The 21,249-nt window shown below is 39.9% G+C and overlaps 1 protein-coding gene across 1 annotated transcript; it reads left to right on the top strand.

The window, feature by feature from the left end:
• The first annotated feature begins 7,789 nt into the window (after window positions 1-7,789).
• LOC147431031 (protein phosphatase 2C 51-like) lies at window positions 7,790-10,447 on the top strand. Its single transcript, XM_086493546.1, has 4 exons — window positions 7,790-9,099; window positions 9,205-9,549; window positions 9,649-9,754; window positions 9,836-10,447. Exons 1-4 carry the CDS (start codon window positions 8,137-8,139, stop codon window positions 10,141-10,143), a joined length of 1,722 nt encoding a protein of 573 aa, XP_086349672.1. The 5' UTR covers window positions 7,790-8,136; the 3' UTR covers window positions 10,144-10,447.
• Window positions 10,448-21,249: the final 10,802 nt, after the last annotated feature.

Here is a 21,249-nt window from a genome sequence, read left to right as displayed (position 1 = left end):
TTGTTTAATTTTTTACCTTTACATCTGTTTATGCATTTGATTACATTGCAATTTAATGCTTATTGCTGACAAATTGTTTAAAATTCTGTTACCAATCAATTGTCTGCCTAAAATTGCATATGCTTTTTAATCGCTTATGAAAATGCAATTACTGTGCAATGTTGTTTGATTTTGCAATGACTAATGAAGGCTAAGGACATTCATCTCAAATGCTCTTCCACCTCGACCAACGAGCTTCAACTCAATAGCTTCCGAGGACGGAATCTACATCAGGAAGGGGGGCATGTTAACCCTCACGGTTCACGGACACCCTATCACCTACGAGACGGACGTTGTAACCTACGGTGGACATTGTATTATTTATTTGGTAGAATCAGGTACCGGGCTTGTCGGTCCAATAGAAAAAGGGTAAGAGTGATCGCCGATGAGAGGTGCACTCTAACTGGGACATTCAAGGGATTAGTTGGCTAAGCATGGGCGCCCAAGTGTGAATGGGGTGAGCTCATATAAAAGCCAACTAAACCTAAAATTCACTCATTCTCTCATTTGTGCAATAGAAGTGTGCTCTTGCTCCATCTCCATCTCCATCTTCTTCTTCTTCACCTCCTTGTGTGTGTGTGTGTATTTGTGTGTGTGTGTGTGTGTGTGTGTGTGTGTGTGTGTGTGTGTGTGTGTGTGTGTGTGAGAGAGAGAGAGAGAGAGAGAGAGAGAGAGAGAGAGAGAGAGTGCGATCGAGCATTGCGACGGCACAACGGCGGTGAAGCGGTTGAGCGCGACGTAGCGGCGTCTCCTTCTTCTTCACGGCGATGAATCCTCCACGGCAGGAGCATAGAGCAGTGAGTGACACACCATTGCCCTCTTTTGAGCTTACTAGTTAAGCTAGTTGTGTGCTTGGAGCCGTCTGTGGCTCGCACACAGTGTTAGGCAAGGCCCTTGCTTCGACAGTGTGGCAAGGAGCGCACACACATGTGGCCATCCAGCCTTGTAATTATATTCACATCTATTCAAATCAACTGTAATAGGCTTGTGATCTGACAAAAGAATGGAAGAATGTACCTGACATTTAATTTGCCAATGCTCATGTATCATATTTGTAGACATGTAAGCTCTATCTAGTCTTGCTTCTCTGTAGCAGTCTCCACTTTGTTTATTTGACCAAGTGTTACCTGTATCAGAGCTGATGTCAACCAAGTTGAGCTTGCCTATTAATTCATCCCATCTCTGTTTTCTGTACCATTAGCAGTTTGTCCTTTGAAGAGCCATCTGTCCTACACAGATTCCACCATGCTGTAGTCTCCTATCAACATTAATGGACCAGGTATATCCTTCATTTCTGTTCAAGCCCTTCATCTATCAGATATAGCATTAGAAGCATATACACTTATTAGAGTGAAATTGAAAGGAGCATCCATGGTGATGGAGAGCCATTGATGAGTCTCTGACTTCTTGTACACTTTAGCATGGTCAGAATACTTGCTAGTTATTCCTATAGTAGTACCTCCTCTTCTGTTGTCATGATTAGTAGTAAACATTTATAATGGGAACTGATTCTTCTCAAGTTGTTGATCAGGGTTCGGCCTTGAACTTTGATTTCCTGTAGACAAACAATGTCGGCAGTAATACGTTGATCTTTGAGCCAGCCCTTGATGGCCATAGCTCTAACTGGATCTGTTAATCCTTTGCAGTTGTAGCTCAGAATTTTCAGTTTGGGTCATTTCTTAGATGCTTTTGTGGGTTTTAGCTGTGACACAGAGGCTCTGTTAGGGTCATTAATTTTCTCTTTCTTTCTTTTGGCCTTAGAGGGATTTTGTTGGGGAAGGGACTCCTCCTCAGTTTGTGTCATCTGGGTGTCTATATCTATATGAGGAGAAGTAGCTAGAAGTTGCTTCACCTCCTCATCCTTGTGCTACAGCTGTTGAAGAAAGATATTCTCTTCCTCTAGTTGCTTATCTTCTTGAGTATTTGGTATCATAGGTTCATCTTTATCTGATGAAGAATCTGATGTTCCTCTTGGCTGAGTATCTGGACTTTCAGGTGCTTGACTGTTGTGCTGATTTTTTGCGCTGAATAACAGTGTCATTTGCAGAGACATCAACTTTGGGAGAGGGAGAATTAATATAAGTATCATTCTGAGCATCTTCATTTTTGTTGTATTCATAATCTGGATCATAAGGGTCAAAAACAGACTCCAGTAAGGGGGCAAATCTATTTTGAATCTTAGATTGCCCTCTTCTCTGATTATTGTTTTTGTTGCTCTGTTTTCTAGGGACTGGTTGGAACCCCTTCCCCTTATCAAGGTTCTCATTTGTAGTCTGAGGGTGAAGGACAGGACAGTTTAATCAAATGACCTTGTTGCATGCAGTGAAAGCATGCATTAGGTAGGTTTCTATATACTACCTTTTGAATGTGTAACAGTTCTCCCTTGGAGTTCTTCATGGGAATCTCTTGTTTAAGCTCCTGTGCTATGTCCACTTCTATGAGCAGTTGTGGGTCCCATTAAGGATTCTATCCACCCCTTGATTTTTGACCAATGACTCTACCTAACTTGCCTCCTAGTTCTTCCAGCCAAGGATAGAAGTCCACAGGATAGTCAATAAAATCAACCCATATGGGGATTCTAGAGGGCTTTTCTCCCTTGGGATTAAATCCTGCAAACCATCTGAACAGAGACAAAGGTGTGTTTTTGATAATCCAAAGATTGTTGCTGATGAACTGTAAAGCCATTTCAGGTTTTTCAAAGAAAAACAGATAATAATTGTTGGGTAAATATTGGACATGATCTACCCTCCAATTATTATTCATCCAATTCTAATTAATCCAGTTCTTAAGAGTTTCTAATGATGGTCTAGGACCATGACAGAGCCCAATCAAAACTTTATCCTGCAGTTGTTTTTGCCAGGCCTCCAGTGTTCCTGAGGGAATGACAAAGGCATCTTCAGTTATACCTTCATTCAAATCCTCTTCTTTGTTTCCATTGTCCTCTCGGCTAGGGCTTCCTGGTTTGCTTGAGTAGGCTGAAGAAGGTTTGGAGTTAATCCTTTGACCAGGTGGGTTATTTTCAAATTGAGGGTTTCCCTCAAAGAATTGATCCCCATTCTGTCCCATAATATTCCCTTGTTGGGCATTGAGGTTCTCTACATAGAAAAGTTTTGAGAATTACTTGTTTGATTAATTCTTCTGATTTCATTGACACCATTGAATGCTATAGAAGGCGAGATTCTCCCCATATTGTCTTCCCCAAAACCCCTTGTGGCAGCAGGTATCATTTGCTAGTTGACATATGTGCAACGGTGGGTTGTATAATCCCCTTTTGATTGCTATTAGGAGCACTGCTATTAGATCCATTGTGGTGATGTTGAGGAAGACTAAACGCAGATTGAGCGGCATGAGCGGGGCCAGTCAAATGAGCTGTTAAATGAGGATATACTGTTAATCCAGAGTTTGGAGCATGGGTTAAGATGGGTTGTTGAAGGTTGGTCGGCACTTGCAAGGGGGGCATCTTCAGCATCGACTCTAAGACTGCGGTAATAGTGGCTGCAATGCTCCTCTATGGGGCATTACCTACTTGGGTGAGCCCATCCCTCAGGGCGTCGTGTAGCGCCATCCCCCTCAAAGGGGGGAGGGTAAAGCCCAGTCAGGCGAGAAGGGACTTTTGGAAAGGGGCTGAGGCAGGAATGAAACGGGGAGGAAAGCTCTGGAAGGGGGAGGTACCATGCAATCCGTACAGAACATTCACCTCCAATTTTTCATCTAAAATTACCTCTTTTTTGTTAAGTGCACTTATATTGGTACAATTACCCTAGCTTTCCTCTCGGCCATTTAAATACATAGAGTGCATTCGCACGCTGTTCTGGCAGCGTTTTGAGTGACGAAAGCCTCCTTTGCCACCTAGCGAAAACGAAGCCATCCAAGTTTCAACTCTGCCAAAATTGACAAAGTTGGCTCAACTTTGCCACTGTCTTCCGCAGTTCACCTTCTCTCTCTTGGTGCGCACGCAGCTTTCACAGCCTTTATGAGGACCAACCAAAATAGCTTTCGTCACTCAAAACGTTGCCACAATAGCAGTAGTGTGCGAATGCGCTCTTAGCATTTGCTTCGATTTGCTAAAATCTACAGCCCGAACTCATCCGCTCTATGCTTCCTAATTGCAAGGAAAATTCTGCCAATAGTAATCTTTGAAATTTGCGATATCTTTTCGATGAGACTCCGAAATCTTTTTCCCGGCCCACTCCCAGGGCTCAGCTTTTTGGCCAAGAAGGCCATAGGGAAGTGGTAGAGAAAATGTGCAATTCTCTCACCATTAAGTAGTCACCCTCACATTAACTTTTATAGTGACATTTCAAGTCATTTCAAGTCTTACTATATTCATTTGGACATTTTCATTATAAAAATGAGTGTGTGTGTGTGTGTGCGCGCACCTGCATCTCTCTCTCTCTCTCTCTCCCCCCCCCCCTTTAAGTGTTTGGGAAAAAATATTTATAAAGAGATATAAAATTTCTTTTCTTGAATATGCCTAGAGAAAATGTTAAAAATTAGATTTACTTTTCAAGTTTTTACATTATTTTTCTCTATTTCGAGGTGGAACTTCTCCTGTTGCTCTTGCTCTCAATTGACATTTTTGAAATTGAAAACGGCACCTGTGTTAGAAAAAAACCGGAATCTAGTGTATTTTAACCGGTTAAAATTGAAAAATCCTGACTAGATTTTAAGCTTGCCTTTAAGAAAACCGACAAATTTACAAAAGTTTTAGTGTAATTGTCGGCAAAAGATTCAAATTTTGACTTATAAACTGAGAGAATTTCAAGTTTCCTCTTATTTTGATTGTTTAGGAAAAATGTATTTTTCGAGCCATGAACGACAAGATATTAAGTTGAGACACATTTTTCTCGAGCACAGACCATTAACATGTCAAATGTGTTCTAATAATCATTTACTAGAACAAAAAATGATGCCTTCTTGAGGCCATTGTGAAGTGTTTACCTTGCTAAGAAGGGTACTTTGTACGGAAAAGGATCGTGGGACCAATTGACTGAGGACGTTTACAGATTCAAAGGTAATGGTCATTTTGCATTATTCAGGACACCTGGTAAAAGCACTAGGCTAGACGGCAGGTGGTCCAGGCTCGCAGCCGAAGATATTTTCTGGAGGCAGCACACATTTTCAAGCTGTGACTTGTGAGGCGAACCGACACCTGGTAGTTACAAAATCGACGTTGCAGCTGACAACGTGGCAAGCAGGCGTCATGGCTGGCCCCACCCTCTTTTGCTTGCTGCAAAGGTTCACGGCAGCCATGTGAACCGGCTTCACCGCCAGGCCCATGCCACGTGGAACAGCTCACGACGACACTTGTTCCAATCATTTTGCTTTGCGGGCTGAAAGGGGCCGGCCCAGTCGGTGACCTTCCACATTCGAGGCATTCGCGATAGAAAATCTCTGCATATCTCGACTGTTTTGGCAAATTCTTATAACCTTAAAGAACCTCGAATGAATCGATAATTCGAAATTCCAATTTTCAAAAAAGGCTCCTTGTTTGGATCCTCATTTAGAGCAAGCCCTGGATCTGCTGTGGATTCTAGGAAATAAAATCTTGGGCTCGTTGTATTGGGAAGGTTTCTCACGCAAGTGCCCCGTCGAGTCCCAATCCCACTCCAAGCTTAGAAGGGCTTCAAACACACGCTAGTCTGAATGTTTGTGTTGTGACATCACATAAAACCTCACAATGCTTTGGCATGCAGAGAAGGCCTTAAACGATTTGCATAGGCAGGCTTTTACCCTCGTCCTCGTGACTTCAACAAACTATGCCTCGTTGGGTGACTTTGCTGCTTTTGACAGACTTACAAAAATGCCTTGTCTACCTCTACCACTTATCCAAGGGAATGCAATAGCAAAATCTTCATATTGCAACATCGCAACAAAACAGATGATGTCAACTCAACTTTCCCTAGCGACGCGCAAAACACTTTTTACTTCTTTTTATTGATGCCACATGGTACAAAAAACATTTTAACAACAGAAAGGGTAGAACGTGCTAGTTGGGGATTTATCAAATTTATCATCGGATTTCAGCTGGAGGAGGTGTAGAAGAGGCGCGCTAAAGAGCAAAAGCTATAGTTGAAATGTGAGCTACAAATGCCAACGATGGCAAAAAAATTTGCAGTGAAGCACATTTTACAAGATTAAATGATGCTAGTCAGGCATTAGAGATACCGAAGCCCCAATAATAGTACAATTTTCAACAAATCACAGGTAGACACCTCAACAAGATGCATTTTCCAAAATCTTGCCTCTAAATTGGGGGCGGATCCACCCTCCATCTAGTGTGCATTTTGTTACTAACCCCTTTAAAGACCTATTGTGTTTGCTCAATGCATGTGGGCCCTGCAACCCCTAGGGGACGAAGACCCTAATGGGTAATTGCAACGTAGAGCTTTTTATACAATTTTGTGGACCCTATGTAGTCAATATCCCATGTTGTAATAATGTTCTAAAGGCGCATTGGGAGGGACCTCTTCGTGGCTTCTTTAGTACTTCCCATAGCCACCCATTAGCACCTTCAAAAATATGTCCACATGCTTACAACATTTTCGCTAGGAGGTACTTTGGACTAACGAGTTGCCTTTTCACATGCAATAACTGATAGAAGAGAGCTACTGTTTTGCTTGGAATGGTGCTACTACTGCCAGCTCACCATTTTCATGTGTGCAACCTACTACCCATGGGGTGCGTGCATTGCCACAAAAAATGATGGAATCTGTGTAGGCTTTGACAAATGACATTGCCCGACTCATCGTCACACGAAGCACTATAGCTAGCATGATAGAACTTTGCATAGCCTTTTGCAACTATGCCAATTTTGGCATAGTTGGAAGGGAACACCTTTAAATGAAACAGATTGTTGTGGCAGCTTTTTAAGAGTAAGTGAGTACTTTATCTTTATGCGAGGGGTGGCATCAACTGTGAATCCTATTCATGGGTACTAGTATGAGCGCATAATCTATCTTTCATATCTCTCCACTGTGATGTGGCTTTGTGTGACCAAGACGGAGGCATTCAAAGGCATTGTTACCTATGCAATGCATAGTTGCCCTTAGTCATCCATAAGGCTTGCGTGACTACATTCTTACAGTGTGCATGGTAAGAAGGGTTCAACCAAAGCATAATGCGCTTATTAGCATGGCAAAGTACGTTACGAGAGCAAAGGAAGCATTCACGTTATCAATTTGTTGTTTCACCTCAATGCTGCCTTGTATATGTAGCTCTGTTGAAATTGGGGAATTGGGCTTTGAGCGACATCATTTGGCAAGTGATCTTTTTTGTTGGGCGAAAAAGGCAAGGGGTGATAAGCTTGCTCCTCTTCTACCTTTGGGGTGCCCTCCAGGAATCATGCAGATCGGAGGGTCATTAGGGGTGCAATATTCAATGTGTGGCTCTTCTATGGAACCTTTGCAAGGTGACGGAGAAAGGCGGAGTTGTTATACAAGGTGAATTGGAGAGGGAGATCCCCCTACTAGCCCTCCGTGTGACTATGCGACTCGGACCTGAGGTTTTCCATTGACAATGACTAGGTGGGAGTTGGGACAACCTAAGAGTGCAAAACTTGTGAAACTTAACATTGTGAATTGTGTGTGCGTGAGCGTATGATGCCACTCTTTACAAGCCAGTGAGGGTGGCGTGTGAACTGATTCCAAGAAGGGGTCAAGCGAGTGTTGAAACGTGTGAAATTTGTAGAAACACGTGGCTGAGAAGGGGGGTACATAATAATGCAATGTCAAATTGGTGCGTTTCCATCGCCATTCCTTCCCCCTTCCAAACTGCCTGTTTTCCATCGCCGAAACTCAGAAAACCTGCAGTTTTACCTCTTACCTGCTTCACAACTTCGTCCTTATCACCTCTGCAGAGTTCGTTTTCCATCACAAGCTCTGCCATTAGCACAATTCTGCAAACTTTCTCATTCTTACCTTTCTGCTGAGATCGTCTTCAAGGTATGGATCACCACTCCTTGCGGTAAAAGCTTGTAACGGTATTCACGAGCTGCCGAGCAGACTGGTTGCGCAGACGTGCGCACACACACATACAGAGAGAGAGAGAGAGAGAGAGAGAGAGAGAGAGAGAGGGGGGAGAGATTTCTTTCTGGGAATGGAGTCAGTTGAGTCCCAAAGCGCCTGCCTCATTGAGAAGCCACAGGTGCTCCATTATGATTCCCTTCTTTCAACACGAAGAAGGCGCCGGGAGATTCGGCTATTAAAGAAACTAAGCTGCACTCCGCCTCCCTCCAAGGGCCTGAATGTCATCCAACAAGGAGTGCCTACCAAGCGCGCTGGTTCTCGCCCAGTCCATGGTTGCAATCCTTTGTACCTGCTTGATGACGGAGAGCCTGCAGAAGATGCCACTTCTGCTGGAAAAAACATCTCCAGAATTGTTGAAGATGGACTGATTAGATCGCGATCCTTTCCTCCTGAAGGCTGGCAAAGCAGCAAGTACATTCTTCAAATTAGTAGAGTTGGTAGGTCGTTGGATAAAGGGGAAATGAGTCCTGCAGTAACTAGTAGAGATGGACATCGTCAAATCCTGAGCGCAATTTCTATGGGCTCGACCGATGGATGTGCAAATTTTCTGCATCAATCAAAAATGACTGTTGATCGCTCTTCTCAGCCAGGAGACATGGACACTCAGAATGGTGGCACCTCTCCTCTTTGTGGAGGCTTAGAGAGCTGTTCTGCAGGAAATCTATCACATGAAGCATTGGATATGGATGTGGATGTTAAGCAGCCTGATGCTACGCATAGCATGGCTCCGGACGCTGTTGTTGATGGACTTTATATGGCTGGGAAATCTGCCCTTCTACAAAATGTGGAGGGAAACCTCTTAAATTCATGCCAGAGCGGTCCCTTGGAGGTGAAGGAGGCAAGAGAGAGTACAAACTGCCCTCCAAGCGGCAAGGTGCTGATTTGTGGCAGGCGCAGAGAAATGGAGGATACAGCTGTTATTATTCCCTCCTTTGCCCAACTTAAGAAGAGTGATTTCTCTGCTATGACTCCGAGTGGTAGCTTGTGTGATCTTCACTTTTATGGAGTCTATGATGGGCATGGTGGCTCTCAGGTCGGCACTGGATTTATTATCTAAAATGTTGATGTGTGCGTGCATGTGTGTTTGTGTGAATTTTTCACATGCCGCTTGTCCTAATTTGATGTATGTTTGTGCCAGGCGTCCAGCTATTGTGCAGAGCGCTTGCATCATGCCTTGGCCGAAGAAATTGCACATTGCTCAATGACAGAGGAAACTAGTGGGATCATAAAGTGGCAAAGTGCAATGGTATCTTGCTTTGCGAAAGTGGACAAGGAGGTGGGCGGTGTGTGCCCTTATGGAGCTTGCGATGATGTTGACAGCACCGCAGTTTGCTGCAAGGGTTCTATCGCTCCCGAGAATGTAGGAACAACAGCTGTCGTGGCTGTAGTCAGCTCTTCTCAGATTGTTCTGGCAAACTGTGGTGACTCTAGAGCCGTGTTATCCAGAGGTGGCATTGCGATTCCTTTGTCTATGGACCATAAGGTAGGTTTTCTTGAGAGACGTTGGACTTTACAGACAATAGCGTTTGTTTTGTTGTCTACTTATAGCCACTTACTTCATGTTTGTTATTTCGTATTGCAGCCTGAAAGAGTTGACGAGACCAATCGTATTGAGGCTGCAGGTGGTCGCGTGATAGCTTGGAAGGGATATAGGGTGGGAGCTCTGTTGGCTGTATCGCGTGCTATAGGTATGTGATCCTCTGCTGCTCGGGTTTTTAAAATTACATTTGGACTCAGTTCGTGGGCTTAATTTGTGGAAATGTTTTCAGGTGATCGCTATCTAAAGCGTTATGTCATTTCTGAACCGGATGTGGTTTGTTTCGAACGCACCGATGAGGACGAGTGCCTAATACTTGCAAGTGATGGTTTATGGGATGTGATTGATAATGATACTGCTTGTGATGTGGCTCGGAGATGTTTGGCCTCTGCTCGTGGTCGTGAACGACGCCGCACATCGCGAGGAGAGGATTTTGCGTCTGCTACAGCCGCAGCTACCTTGGTGAAACTAGCTTGTGGCAAGGGAAGCCAAGACAATATCACTGTGGTGGTGGTTGATTTGAGCCGCAGACAGCAATGAAACTTTTTTGCTCACATGGTCTATCGTGAAAAGCTTGCCATTCTTTTGACTGCTGCCGAAGGCGGACGGTCTTACATGCGGTGTCTATGAAATGGTTCAACAAATCCTGGCGCTCTTAAGCACACCCTGGAGACTATAGGCAAGATTTGTTTTTACCATATTAAGAGCCAAAAATTGTATATACAGGTGCACGGAAGGGGTGGTTCAGGCGCTTTCACCTTCCATGAGTTGATCACAAAAGCCTTTTGACATGTTTTGATTCGTATCAAACTTTTTTATACATAGTAATTTCGGTTTGTTATTATGTTTGGCGTTCACAATTGTGTCTTGAATGAACATAATTGTTGATGACTTGCACTGTAATCTGGCATGCACGGATATGTGTTCAATCGTGTGTTGAATAATTGTCTCAAACGATAGAAGAGATGGTAAGATGCAGCAGGGGTAAAGAGCAATTTGAATTGCCAAGTGTTATGTATATGGGAAAACCATGCTGGAGATGACCATATGGTGGATTAGAACCTCAAATTCTTGATATTAACTTTGATACCTCATCGAAACCTTTGTGGGAAGGAACGATCTTTTTAAATGATGCTGGAAAATTTTGATTCAATGCCCCATTGATACTCTACATCTGTTGAAGAATTTCATTTTTATTCATATTTTGTTGCTTGCGGGTTTTGCTAAAAGATTGATGAGGGTTATATGTTGAAATGTGTAACCCAAGGATTTTAGTCTGTTACATGGTGAGGAAATATCTAATCGAGGATAGAACTATGGCAGACATTATGCACCATTAGTCTAATCGTAGCACTTATTGACATGGATGATTAGATCACTTATATGTCACTAACATTTCCACTCATTTGATTATTTTTATGGCTAGGATGAATGCTCATTTGCATGAGTTCATATTTAATTTCAAGAATTTGTCTCCTTTATATAAAAACAAGTGAAAGGGTCATGACGGCTTTCAAAAACAATAAGAAAGTGATAAAATTGTTAGGTTGAATTCAATTGGTATCAATGTTTGGGAAAGGATTGCTTCAGCTTAGTCCAGAACTGATTGGAAATTGAGACGATTAACAGTTGAGACTAGTCAAATCAGCTAAATTTACGAAAATAGACCTAAATTTTCAATCGGCTCGGGAGCGAAAAAGAGATGAGAAAATAATTTAAGTTCTCATTTATTATCAAAGGTCTGGTGGCCAAATCGGGAGCGAAAAAGAGACGAGAAAATAATTTAAGTTCTCATTTATTATCAAAGGTCTGGTTGGCCAAATCGATTCCAAATATAGCCTTTGACACTAAAATGAGGAGTATTTGATGCATTCAAGGCCTAAACATATCTTTAAGAATGGAGCAACTCACTTTTCTTCTTTTTTGTGTCAATTTCTTTTCTATTCATTGAGAGATTTCGATTGTTTATCGTGGCAACACACTTCGAATATCAATCCCTCTTCTCTCTTCTTCCTTATAACTTTATTCAAGTTTTCTTCTTTGGATATTTTCTCTTTGGTCAGAGTTGCCGTGTCATTGATCTTTACTCAGACCTTCATCAATTCTCTCTCTCTCTCTCTCTCTCTCTCTCTCTCTCTCTCACACACACACACACACACACAAACATACATCGTAGTCTCATGTTTCTCCTAAGTCAATTTGAACCCTAAATTTGATATGAATATCAAGCTCAATGGTGCTTGAAATCAACTTTCCCAAAAAATTGAAAACCCCACATATGAGACTTTTTTAGAGGTAAATTGATTGTATGTGAAGGTTTCCACACTAAATTTCTTAAATTTTTGAAGGTTCACTTCAAAATTTAGAATTTAGAGGTAAATTTCAAGCTTTGTAGGTGAAGTTACACTAAACTTAAATTTTTTTATAAGCATTGAAGCTCGGTCAAGAGTATGCACCTACAAGAAGTGTAAGCAAAAACCAAGTAACCAAATGCGCTCCAAAATTTATCAGATTATGTGCGGCAAAGGCCCACCAAGCAAGACTAGTTAGATTTTTTGGAGATGGACCTAAAGGTTTATTGGGTTATTGTTCAAATCTCACTTAGGTAAAAGCGCTCCAAAATTTATCAGATTATGTACGGCAAAGGCCCACCAAGCAAGACTAGTTAGATTTTTTGGAGATGGACCTCAAGGTTTATTGGGTTATTATTCAAATCTCACTTAGGTAAAAATCAACATCTCCCATATATTTCATCTTAAGCATACACAATGTATCAATGAAGCAAGAATAAATGAACTTGAAGCAAAACTAGCAAAACTTCCATAATTAAGTAAATATTTGAAGACTCTTAAGAGAAACACCCATTAAATTGAGAATAAGAATAAAACAAACGAAAAGAATTCATAGTTTAACAAAGTCTTCTGGACAATCGAAACAAAGAATGAAACTAACTAGGGATTATGTCACTAGAAAGAGCGACATTTTTAAATGAGATGATGAATAAATCATATATCTCAGGGCTTCGCAAACTGTCAAAAAATCTAAAACTTAAAAGATATATTGAAAGATATAAAATCATTGGTTCATTAAAATCCAAGTGGTATGTGATACATTTGGAGTGAGCAGGAAGGATATGGAGCCATATCAAGCATTTGGTTTAATAATTTGAATATAATAAGTTTAGAGCCTTTAAACTTTCTGAACTTCACAATGTGAAAAAGTGAGGCTCTCATTGAATGAAGAGATACTCAATCAATTTGGTGAATATTACCACATTCAAAGAACAATGCCATATAAAAAAACAAAAAAAATGTATGTATTGCTTTTAATAATATTTTATACATTAACATGAATGGTGTGAGTCTAGTTGTTGCATGTTGGAAACTGTTATAATCAAATTCCAAAATGGGTAAGTATTCTTCCTAGTTAGATTGATCCTTACTTACATAAGAACATAACATGTCCTCTAGGAGTTGGTTAACCCTTTCAGCTTGATCATCAGACTACGGATGATCTGCTATACTCATGCTCAGAGTAGCATCCAGCTTTTTGGAAACTTCCATCCAAATATAACTATTGAACTTTCTATCTCTATTAGACTCTATATTTGTGGGCAGGCATAACCTGTTCACTACCATCCACACAGAGTCATTTCCTTGACTAGTCTTGGATAAACCGGTAATGAAATCCATGGAAATGCTTTTCCATTTCCCTTGAGGAATCTCCAAAGGATGGAGTAGTCCCCTAACCTTGAGACGCTCATGTTTATTGACCTTACACTTAATGCATTTCAACACATAAGACTGGACATCTTTAAATAAACTAGGCCAATAAATTTGTCTTTTAACTAGTGCATAGGTCTTCTGAATCTTGGGATGATTAAAACTTGGATTATCATGAATTTCTTTAATATCACGGTTCCTAAAGTCACCAATAGTTGGTACACATACTCTATCTTTGTAGAGTAAGTAACCGTCATCAATGGAGTAGTTAGCATACTTCTCCCCCCGACTAAGTTTATCAACCCCCTTTGAAGTTGAAGCTATCAAAGGTGATGAAGGGTCTATCTCAGAGATCTTCGGCCCCAAACTATATCCAAAAGTCTCGGTTAGTCACTTTGTACTAACTCTCGCTTCCCTACTCGTCGCACCTACGGCTTGTCTCTCATGACTAACAAGGGAGGTGGTCGCATCAATGAAGTAGTGTGATCGCGTACAACACACTAGAATTTTGTAAAGAATGGATCGTGCTCACATAAGCTAGGTAGTGACTCCAAGAACTCATTCTTGAAGACTATGAATTTTAATTCATTAATTTGCGCATGTAACTAAGTGCATCCATTACTACATTATATTTACCTCTATGACATTGTATTTGAAGATCAAACTCCTAGAGGATCTTTGTCCACTGAGTCTTTATACCTTCAATTCATTTTGATTTAAAAGCCATTTAAGACTTTCATGTTTTAAACGAACTTAAATGTGGCACCATATAAAGAGTGTCTCCACTTTTTAAGTGCGTGTACTATATCCAATAACTCTTGCTCATAGGTGGAGTAGTTATAATGGGAACAATTTAAATTTTTGCTTTCAAATGCAATGAAGCGTCCCCTTTGCATAAGCACACCTTCTATGGCCCCATTACTTGCATCTGTCTCCAAGACAAACAGCTCATTTGGATCCACTATAATCAGTCAGTACAGGTGCAATTGCTATAGCCACCTTAAGATTTTCAAAGCTTTTTCGTTGGGTTTCCAAGACAAACAGCTCATTTGGATCCACTATAATCAGTCAGTACATGTGCAGTTGCTATAGCCACCTTAACACTAGGTTGGTAACCTAACAGGACATAAAAGTGTCCTTTCAGGGTTTTGAAAAAAACCTCCAAAACCATAGTAGATCCACTCATTTTGTAAAATCCTTTCATGAGGTTATAGTTCAAGGCCTACTACACATGGAAAAAATAAGAAACTTGTAAAATTTCTCATCTTCTGGTCACACCAAGCCTCCAAAGTTGATGGACCGGTACATTTTCATCAAAACAATCATTTCTTATGTTTTGTTGCATAAAAATAATATTAGGGATTTTTGTAGGATTTGAGATAAATTCCCTAGTTATCTTTAATGGGTTGGTGATCAGAACATATGATTGCTTCTCACTCACTATTTTTTGTTTTGCCAAAAGAAATAGGTACAAAAAAGTTGAATTTTTACCATTCTGCAAACCTATCATCAAATTTTCTATAGCCACGCTCAATACAAATAATATATGCACGTTTTCTTAGTTCCCTATTGTCCTTTAGGTTCATAAGGAGCCATGGAGCATGTCAAAAGAATAATACATCTCTTACCAAGGGGAATCTTGGGGACAAAGATGAAGTGCTAAATACAGCAAACATGAAAAAATTGGGTTCAACATTATGAGTTGTAGAATCCCATAGAAACTATTCAATATCTAGCCCAATTTTATCCTTACGACTAGATATGATTACTACCTACAAAATGCATGTAGTTGTCACAAGAAACTAACAATATTGAAAAAGCTACACTTGATATACTAGAATGTTTCGTTTTCTTCTATAATTGAAAAAATCAACCATCGTTGTCTACTATGCAAAATAGGGTATTAGGTGCCCCAAAACTCAAGGAATATTAGCTTTATGTTACAATATGAGACATAGAAAATCAAAACTGCATTTGGATATCATGAAAGCCACCCAAAAAATCATAGAAGAGCTAAAATTGGCTAAAAAACAGGATTTGACAATTTTTGTAATTTGGTCATAACTTACAACTTTAACATTTATTTCTCCCTAGAAGCATTGGGACATGTTGAGGACTACTAAAGATAGTTCTCTAGCATTATAGACCTCACAAACATGAATTCTAGAGTGGTATAGCTGCAAAAAGTTGAAAAAAGCCAAAAACAAGACCCGTTTTTTCACACAGTTTAGGTTGTGAAATGTTGTGCAAGGACAAGATTAAAGATGGAATTGATATTCTAAAAAAATGTCGAGTTTTTTTCAGTTCATGAGACAACTTTCTAGACAGATAGCACCTCAAAATCCATTTTGAAACTCTTGACATAATTCAAGGAAAATGGTAACTTAACAGGACATAAAAGTGTCCCAGGACATAAAAGTGTCCCATTACCAACCTAGTGTTAAGCTTTTCAAAGCTTTTTCGTTGGGTTTCTCCCCAAATTATATTCTTTATTTTTACCTCAATTGATCTATCAATGGGATTGCAATCTTCATGTAGTCAAAGCCCAACATACTAAGAAAAATCTACAGTTCTTCGAGATTTTTTGGTGCTGGCCATGGGAAATATCTTCCACTTTCTTAGGTTCCATCTACATTGCCTCTGTGGATATAGTGTGACCTAGATAATGAATCTCACTCTCAAAGAAATCACATTTTCATTCCTTTGCAAATAATTTATGTTGCTCAATAACTCGAACACCAAACACAAATGGTCTAAGTGTTCTTTTTGAGATTTGCAATAGACTAGTATATCATCTAGGGAAACTACTATGAATTTCCTCAAGTGTGGGCGTAAAAAGCTATCCATCAACATCATAAATGTCATTGGTGAATTGGTTAGCCCAAATAGCATAACCAAGAACTCAAAATTCCCAAAACTAGTCCTGAATGTTGTCTTCGCAACATCTTCTAGTCTAATCCTTGATAACTAGATCTGAGGTCTATCTTTGAAAAGTACTTTGATCCAAAGAGTTGATCAAATAACTCATCCACACATGGAATCGAGTATTTGTTCTTAAGTTTTATTTGAGATATGGTATATAAATTTTCTCTATCTATAAATTCTCATATTCATCCAGTTTTTCATGTAAGTCGTTTACTTAAATGCTTGCATAGAGAAATGTAATTGACCAATAGGTTTTGGTCAATTACATTGAACCTCCAACTCGGCTGCATGAACTTGAGGGCATTCTTGACTACCATTATTTATGAACTTGTCATCACGTACATCATCAAGCATTAGTTAAGTGGAAAGATTTCCTTGAAGAAGGCGTCACTCATGAAAACATTAGTGGTCTCACAAAGAAATGCCGTAGTTTTGTTTTCAAGGATGAAAACACTTCTCTAAGGGGGAGTAATGTAAGGCCAAGAGTAGACAAATTGGGCAATTTCAACCAGGCATAGGGGCTTCACCACGTGTAAAGAAGGGTCGAGGAAGGTTGGGTAGAGTGAAATGCTTCTCCCATCTCTTTGATCTTAAATAGTCCTTGGCATACTTGTCAATGAGGCTACAAAGTCTTTGTTGGCATCGTTCATACCAAACATGAGGGAAAATCACTTGAAATTCCCAAGAGGTCACCAACCCAAGTAGTGTTCTAGCCCCAAAGTGATAAACCATAAGTATTACACCCTTCTTCCTTTTTTGAGTAATGTGTGAGATATGGCCTCACTAAGGAAGAGAACGCGAAGCTCCAAGGTTTTGCATGAAGCTCCAAGGAACCCTCAACTTGCGCCATCAATGAAGGAAGTTATGGATGGCCATACTCAACCCACTAGCCCACCAAACATCAATGTGGAGGATGGCATAAACCTCTAGCCGCATAAAAAGACTTCAGTATGAATGGGTGCTAACGTGACCACAACCCAAGAGGCCCAACGCCACCTACCGACCAAGGTATAATTAGTATAATCAATGTCACTTTAGCACCCATTCAATACAAATGGGTGCTAAAGTGACGACAACCCAAGAGGCCCAACTCCACCTACCAATCAAGCTATAATTAGTGTACAGGAAGAACCAATTACAAGTAAGGGGCTATCACTTTATAACCTTTGCTATTCGTATTTTTACCACCCAAAATAGTTGTCAAGTTTCTCTCTAACATATGAGGAATCATAAGAGTCTAGAGCTGGGATACTTGCTCCAAAATGAGGGCATGGTTTAAAAATTCCCTCGATATTTATCTAGCTAATACTCATCCACTTGATAGGCCTGTGCTTAAAGGATAATTTTTCCTCTTTTGGTGTGTAATATACATTTGGTTGCCATGAGAAGATACTAGTATGGTTGCTCTTGTGGGATGGTGACCATAAGAGTCTAAAATGCAAAGAAGATTGATGATAGGATAGATTACTTTCCCTCAAAAGTGTAGTGACCCCTCCCTTATGTCCCTTTCCACTAGATTCCATTCACATAAGCATATAGGGTCTAATCACACTATAGAAATGAACTAGGCACTCTTCAATCTTTTGACCCATGCACTAGGACTCACATGCACCTATAAAAAAAAAAGACTACAACTGATCACAATAGGGGAGAGAAGCTAAAACTATGGCCGATAGTTGAAAAACTAAGAAAGGGGTCTATAAAGGCAAACAAATGAGGAGAAGGAAGTCACCAAAGGCCAACAAATTTTGAGAGGTTAAAACAAGTAAACTAGAGTACCAAATGAGGTAAGAAAGCAGGTAGTCCATAGGAAAGAAACTGTAGTAAAATTCTCTATGGAAAAATGGCAAAACCAACTAGACAAGGAACAATGGAGCATACATGGACCTATACAAGCCCAAATTAGTTATAAAAGGACCAAGAGGATTTAAAGACGCAAAGTAATACATCTGGAATCCAAATATTTTGTATAGAGCATTGTCACTCTTTATGTAACTTAGATTAGATTGTGTACTTGAAAATTAGGGTTTTAACCAAGAAACTAAGAGTAGAGTGTCGATTAAAGAGAGTGTCAATCAAGGGAGACCATTAGAGACTATAGTTGAAGGAGTTCTAGATGCTTACTCCGACTCTACTTCAGACATGCCTTCCTTTTCCACTCATTCAGATTTTGGAACCTCACTACGATTAAAGCATGTATTGACTTTTTACAAGATCAATACTCATGGGGCTCAAATTTATCTTGATCCTAATGAGGAGTACGTGGTTAGAGTTGATGACCATAGTGTTGAATTTGAAGAGGAGGTTAGAGCCAACAATCAAGAAACCTTCTATATGGATCAACATGAAACACAATACCTGAAAATTGTGAACCTTGACATTGTTGAAAAATGGGGACTAGAAGGCGATACACAGATTCCATACATGACCACCAATGATGCCCCACCTGTACTTGAGTTGGAAGATTATGATCAAATTGATATACAACCTTTAAAACATATATATACTGATAACTCAAGACTAGGAGTCTATTGTTGGGAGGACAACAATGCTAGAGATTTGTTTGGCATGAGTTTGTTGATAGCCCGTGCCAAACAAGGACACTTAAAACCCTTGAATATTGTTAATGTCCATGCCATGGTATTGAAAACCCATGCCAAACCAGGTCTATCATTTGGCATGGTTTAATAGCCCATGACAAATTAGGACACTAAACACCCTTGAAGATCATGTTTATTTTCAAGATCAGGGAGAAAGGTGCATCAAATCTTCTTGCACCTCTCTTTAGGGATTCTTTTGACAATAATTTTGTTATGATGACTCCTAGAGAGGTTGAACATACCACATATCAGGGTTATTTGATCAAGGACATGATTTTGGGAATGAGACCTAAAACATATCAAAAAATTGGGCCAACAAAAAGATCTTTTGGCCAATCAACAAGGTAGTACGGCTACATGATTCACCACTACCAAGAAACTTGTTTGAAGGCCTAGATGGAGGGCCACCATGTAGGAGAGCTGGTATTGAGCATAATCAAAAGTCAGTAAACCATCCAATTTTTAAAAATGAGTCAAAAGATATAGTGGATCCGGGGATCCATATGACCACTCCCATCATGAGTTAAATCCTTTATTAGAGTCTGATTGGCCAACTTCTTGGTGTATTTTCTTCCAAACCTTCCTTTATGTTGCTCACCGGGTTTTGTAAGTCCTCAAAATTGATGGTTAGATTGCCATCAGTATCAGATATGTCCACCAAAGATCGATAGATGTATTTATCTAGAATAGACTACTTTAAAAAGTATGAACGTATTTCAGACTGGCAAAGGTATCATTCTTTTGGTCTATTTTTATCCACTGTGCATTGATGTCGTTGGTCAATCTCCATCTGTCTACACTTAGAGTCAAGTTTTGAATTTTCAATTTCTCTATTTGTTGTTGAAGTGCCTTGATGGTGTTCTTGTCCCGTGCCTGCATATATTCAACATTAATCAAAAGATTTTTGTGGCAAGAAGCTCCTACTTTAGTTCTTTAGATATGATGATCACTTTTTCCAGCTCAACCTTGAGATGGGTAATGTCAGATTTATTGATAGAACTCTAAGCTTCCATCATCTAACGTATGCTATTCACTACAGTGTTCAATCCCATCTAGATTGTGGTGACGCATCCAACAGTGATTGTTTTTGTGTCTTTTTTGTCAGCCTCATAAGTGAGCACTAACACTTTATAGGGTACTGGTAGTCTTAATATATTTCCCACCAATTTGTTCTTCTTTAGAGCTTGAAGCCAATCCAATGACACTTCAACAATAGAAGATGTTGCAAAAATGGGTTGTTCAGAGGTAGTGGCTAGATCATGGCTATTCTGCAATTGTACACTAGTGTAGTGCCTAGTAACATGATTGGGTTGTTATAAATGTTTCCATAGTTTTTTTAGATAGTGCCTCTATGGTTTTTTGAGCATTGGATGTATCGATATTTTTATTGCTTCGTGCAATGAGCTGATTCTAGAACTTATCTGTCAATTTTTGCTTTTTGGTTTTTAGTTCACATGTTCCAGCCTTTGTCTTTTCCAAAAGTCTTTTGGTTCTGATTGTCACAATGCAGTCTGTTCTGCCTGAGATTTTAGACAAATGGTTTGGTCCTTGGGTACTTTGACTCCATTTATCTTTAATAGAGCATTCTAAACATTCACATGGGTTGGCATACTTGTGGCATGGTAGAATAATTTCCATACATACCATGCTTTGAAGAGATCCTACGTTTAGTATTTGTGTCATAATGTTGTTGAATAAGATGGAACTTAGGATACTAAAAAAGATTTGGTCTTTAATGCATCACCAATGACCGTTATGAGGTTCAAATGCCTTTTGATTATCAACTCTCTAGGTCTGAACTCTCCTAAAATCATCATGTGCATCCCATCCTTCGGATATCCTTAATCCTTTTGGTCTAACCATAATTAGTTCCAATGGTGGTCTTTAAAATCAGATTGTTCTTTGTGTTGGCCTTCTAGTGTTCAGGTTCATCTACTGATTTAAAATAGTATAACTTGATCTTTGTGTCATTCTAGACCCCAAGTAGCTTTCTTACTAGACTTGGATAAATCCTCTAGAAATCCTTTAAAATAGAGAAAATAATACACATCCTACCCCTTAGGATCTGGCCCATCCATTGTTGTACTTTGGAATCATTTAGCATCTACTGGTTTATCTCTTAGCAACATGGTTGAAATTCCCTCAATACTTTTGGACAAAAATTCAACACCACAGTGCGTTCTCCTTGGCTAATGGATGATCTTAAACTCAAACTCCAATAGAAGCATCATCCATTTGATTAACCGTCCTTGAAACACCAACTTGTTAATCAAAAAGAGAAGTGCTTAATGATCCACATAGAAGTGAAATACCTTTCCTAGCAAATAATGTCCGAACTTGGTTGCACTAAACACCATTCCCAGTGCCTCTCGATTAGTCATGGATGGAGAACCCTTGTT

The sequence above is a fragment of the Adiantum capillus-veneris genome, chromosome 21 (assembly GCF_014529385.1).
Source record: "Adiantum capillus-veneris isolate H3 chromosome 21, ASM1452938v2, whole genome shotgun sequence".
Taxonomy (NCBI): domain Eukaryota; kingdom Viridiplantae; phylum Streptophyta; class Polypodiopsida; order Polypodiales; family Pteridaceae; genus Adiantum; species Adiantum capillus-veneris.
The sequence above is the reverse complement of the archived record's forward strand: the minus strand, read 5'-3'. Positions and strand labels throughout refer to the sequence as shown.

Coding starts and splice junctions, on each gene's coding strand:
- LOC147431031 (XM_086493546.1), top strand. CDS start 8,137: ATGGAGTCAGTTGAGTCCCAAAGCGCCTGCCTCATTGAGAAGCCACAG. Junction 9,550..9,648: donor CTTTGTCTATGGACCATAAG/GTAGGTTTTCTT, acceptor TTCGTATTGCAG/CCTGAAAGAGTTGACGAGAC. Junction 9,755..9,835: donor GGCTGTATCGCGTGCTATAG/GTATGTGATCCT, acceptor AAATGTTTTCAG/GTGATCGCTATCTAAAGCGT.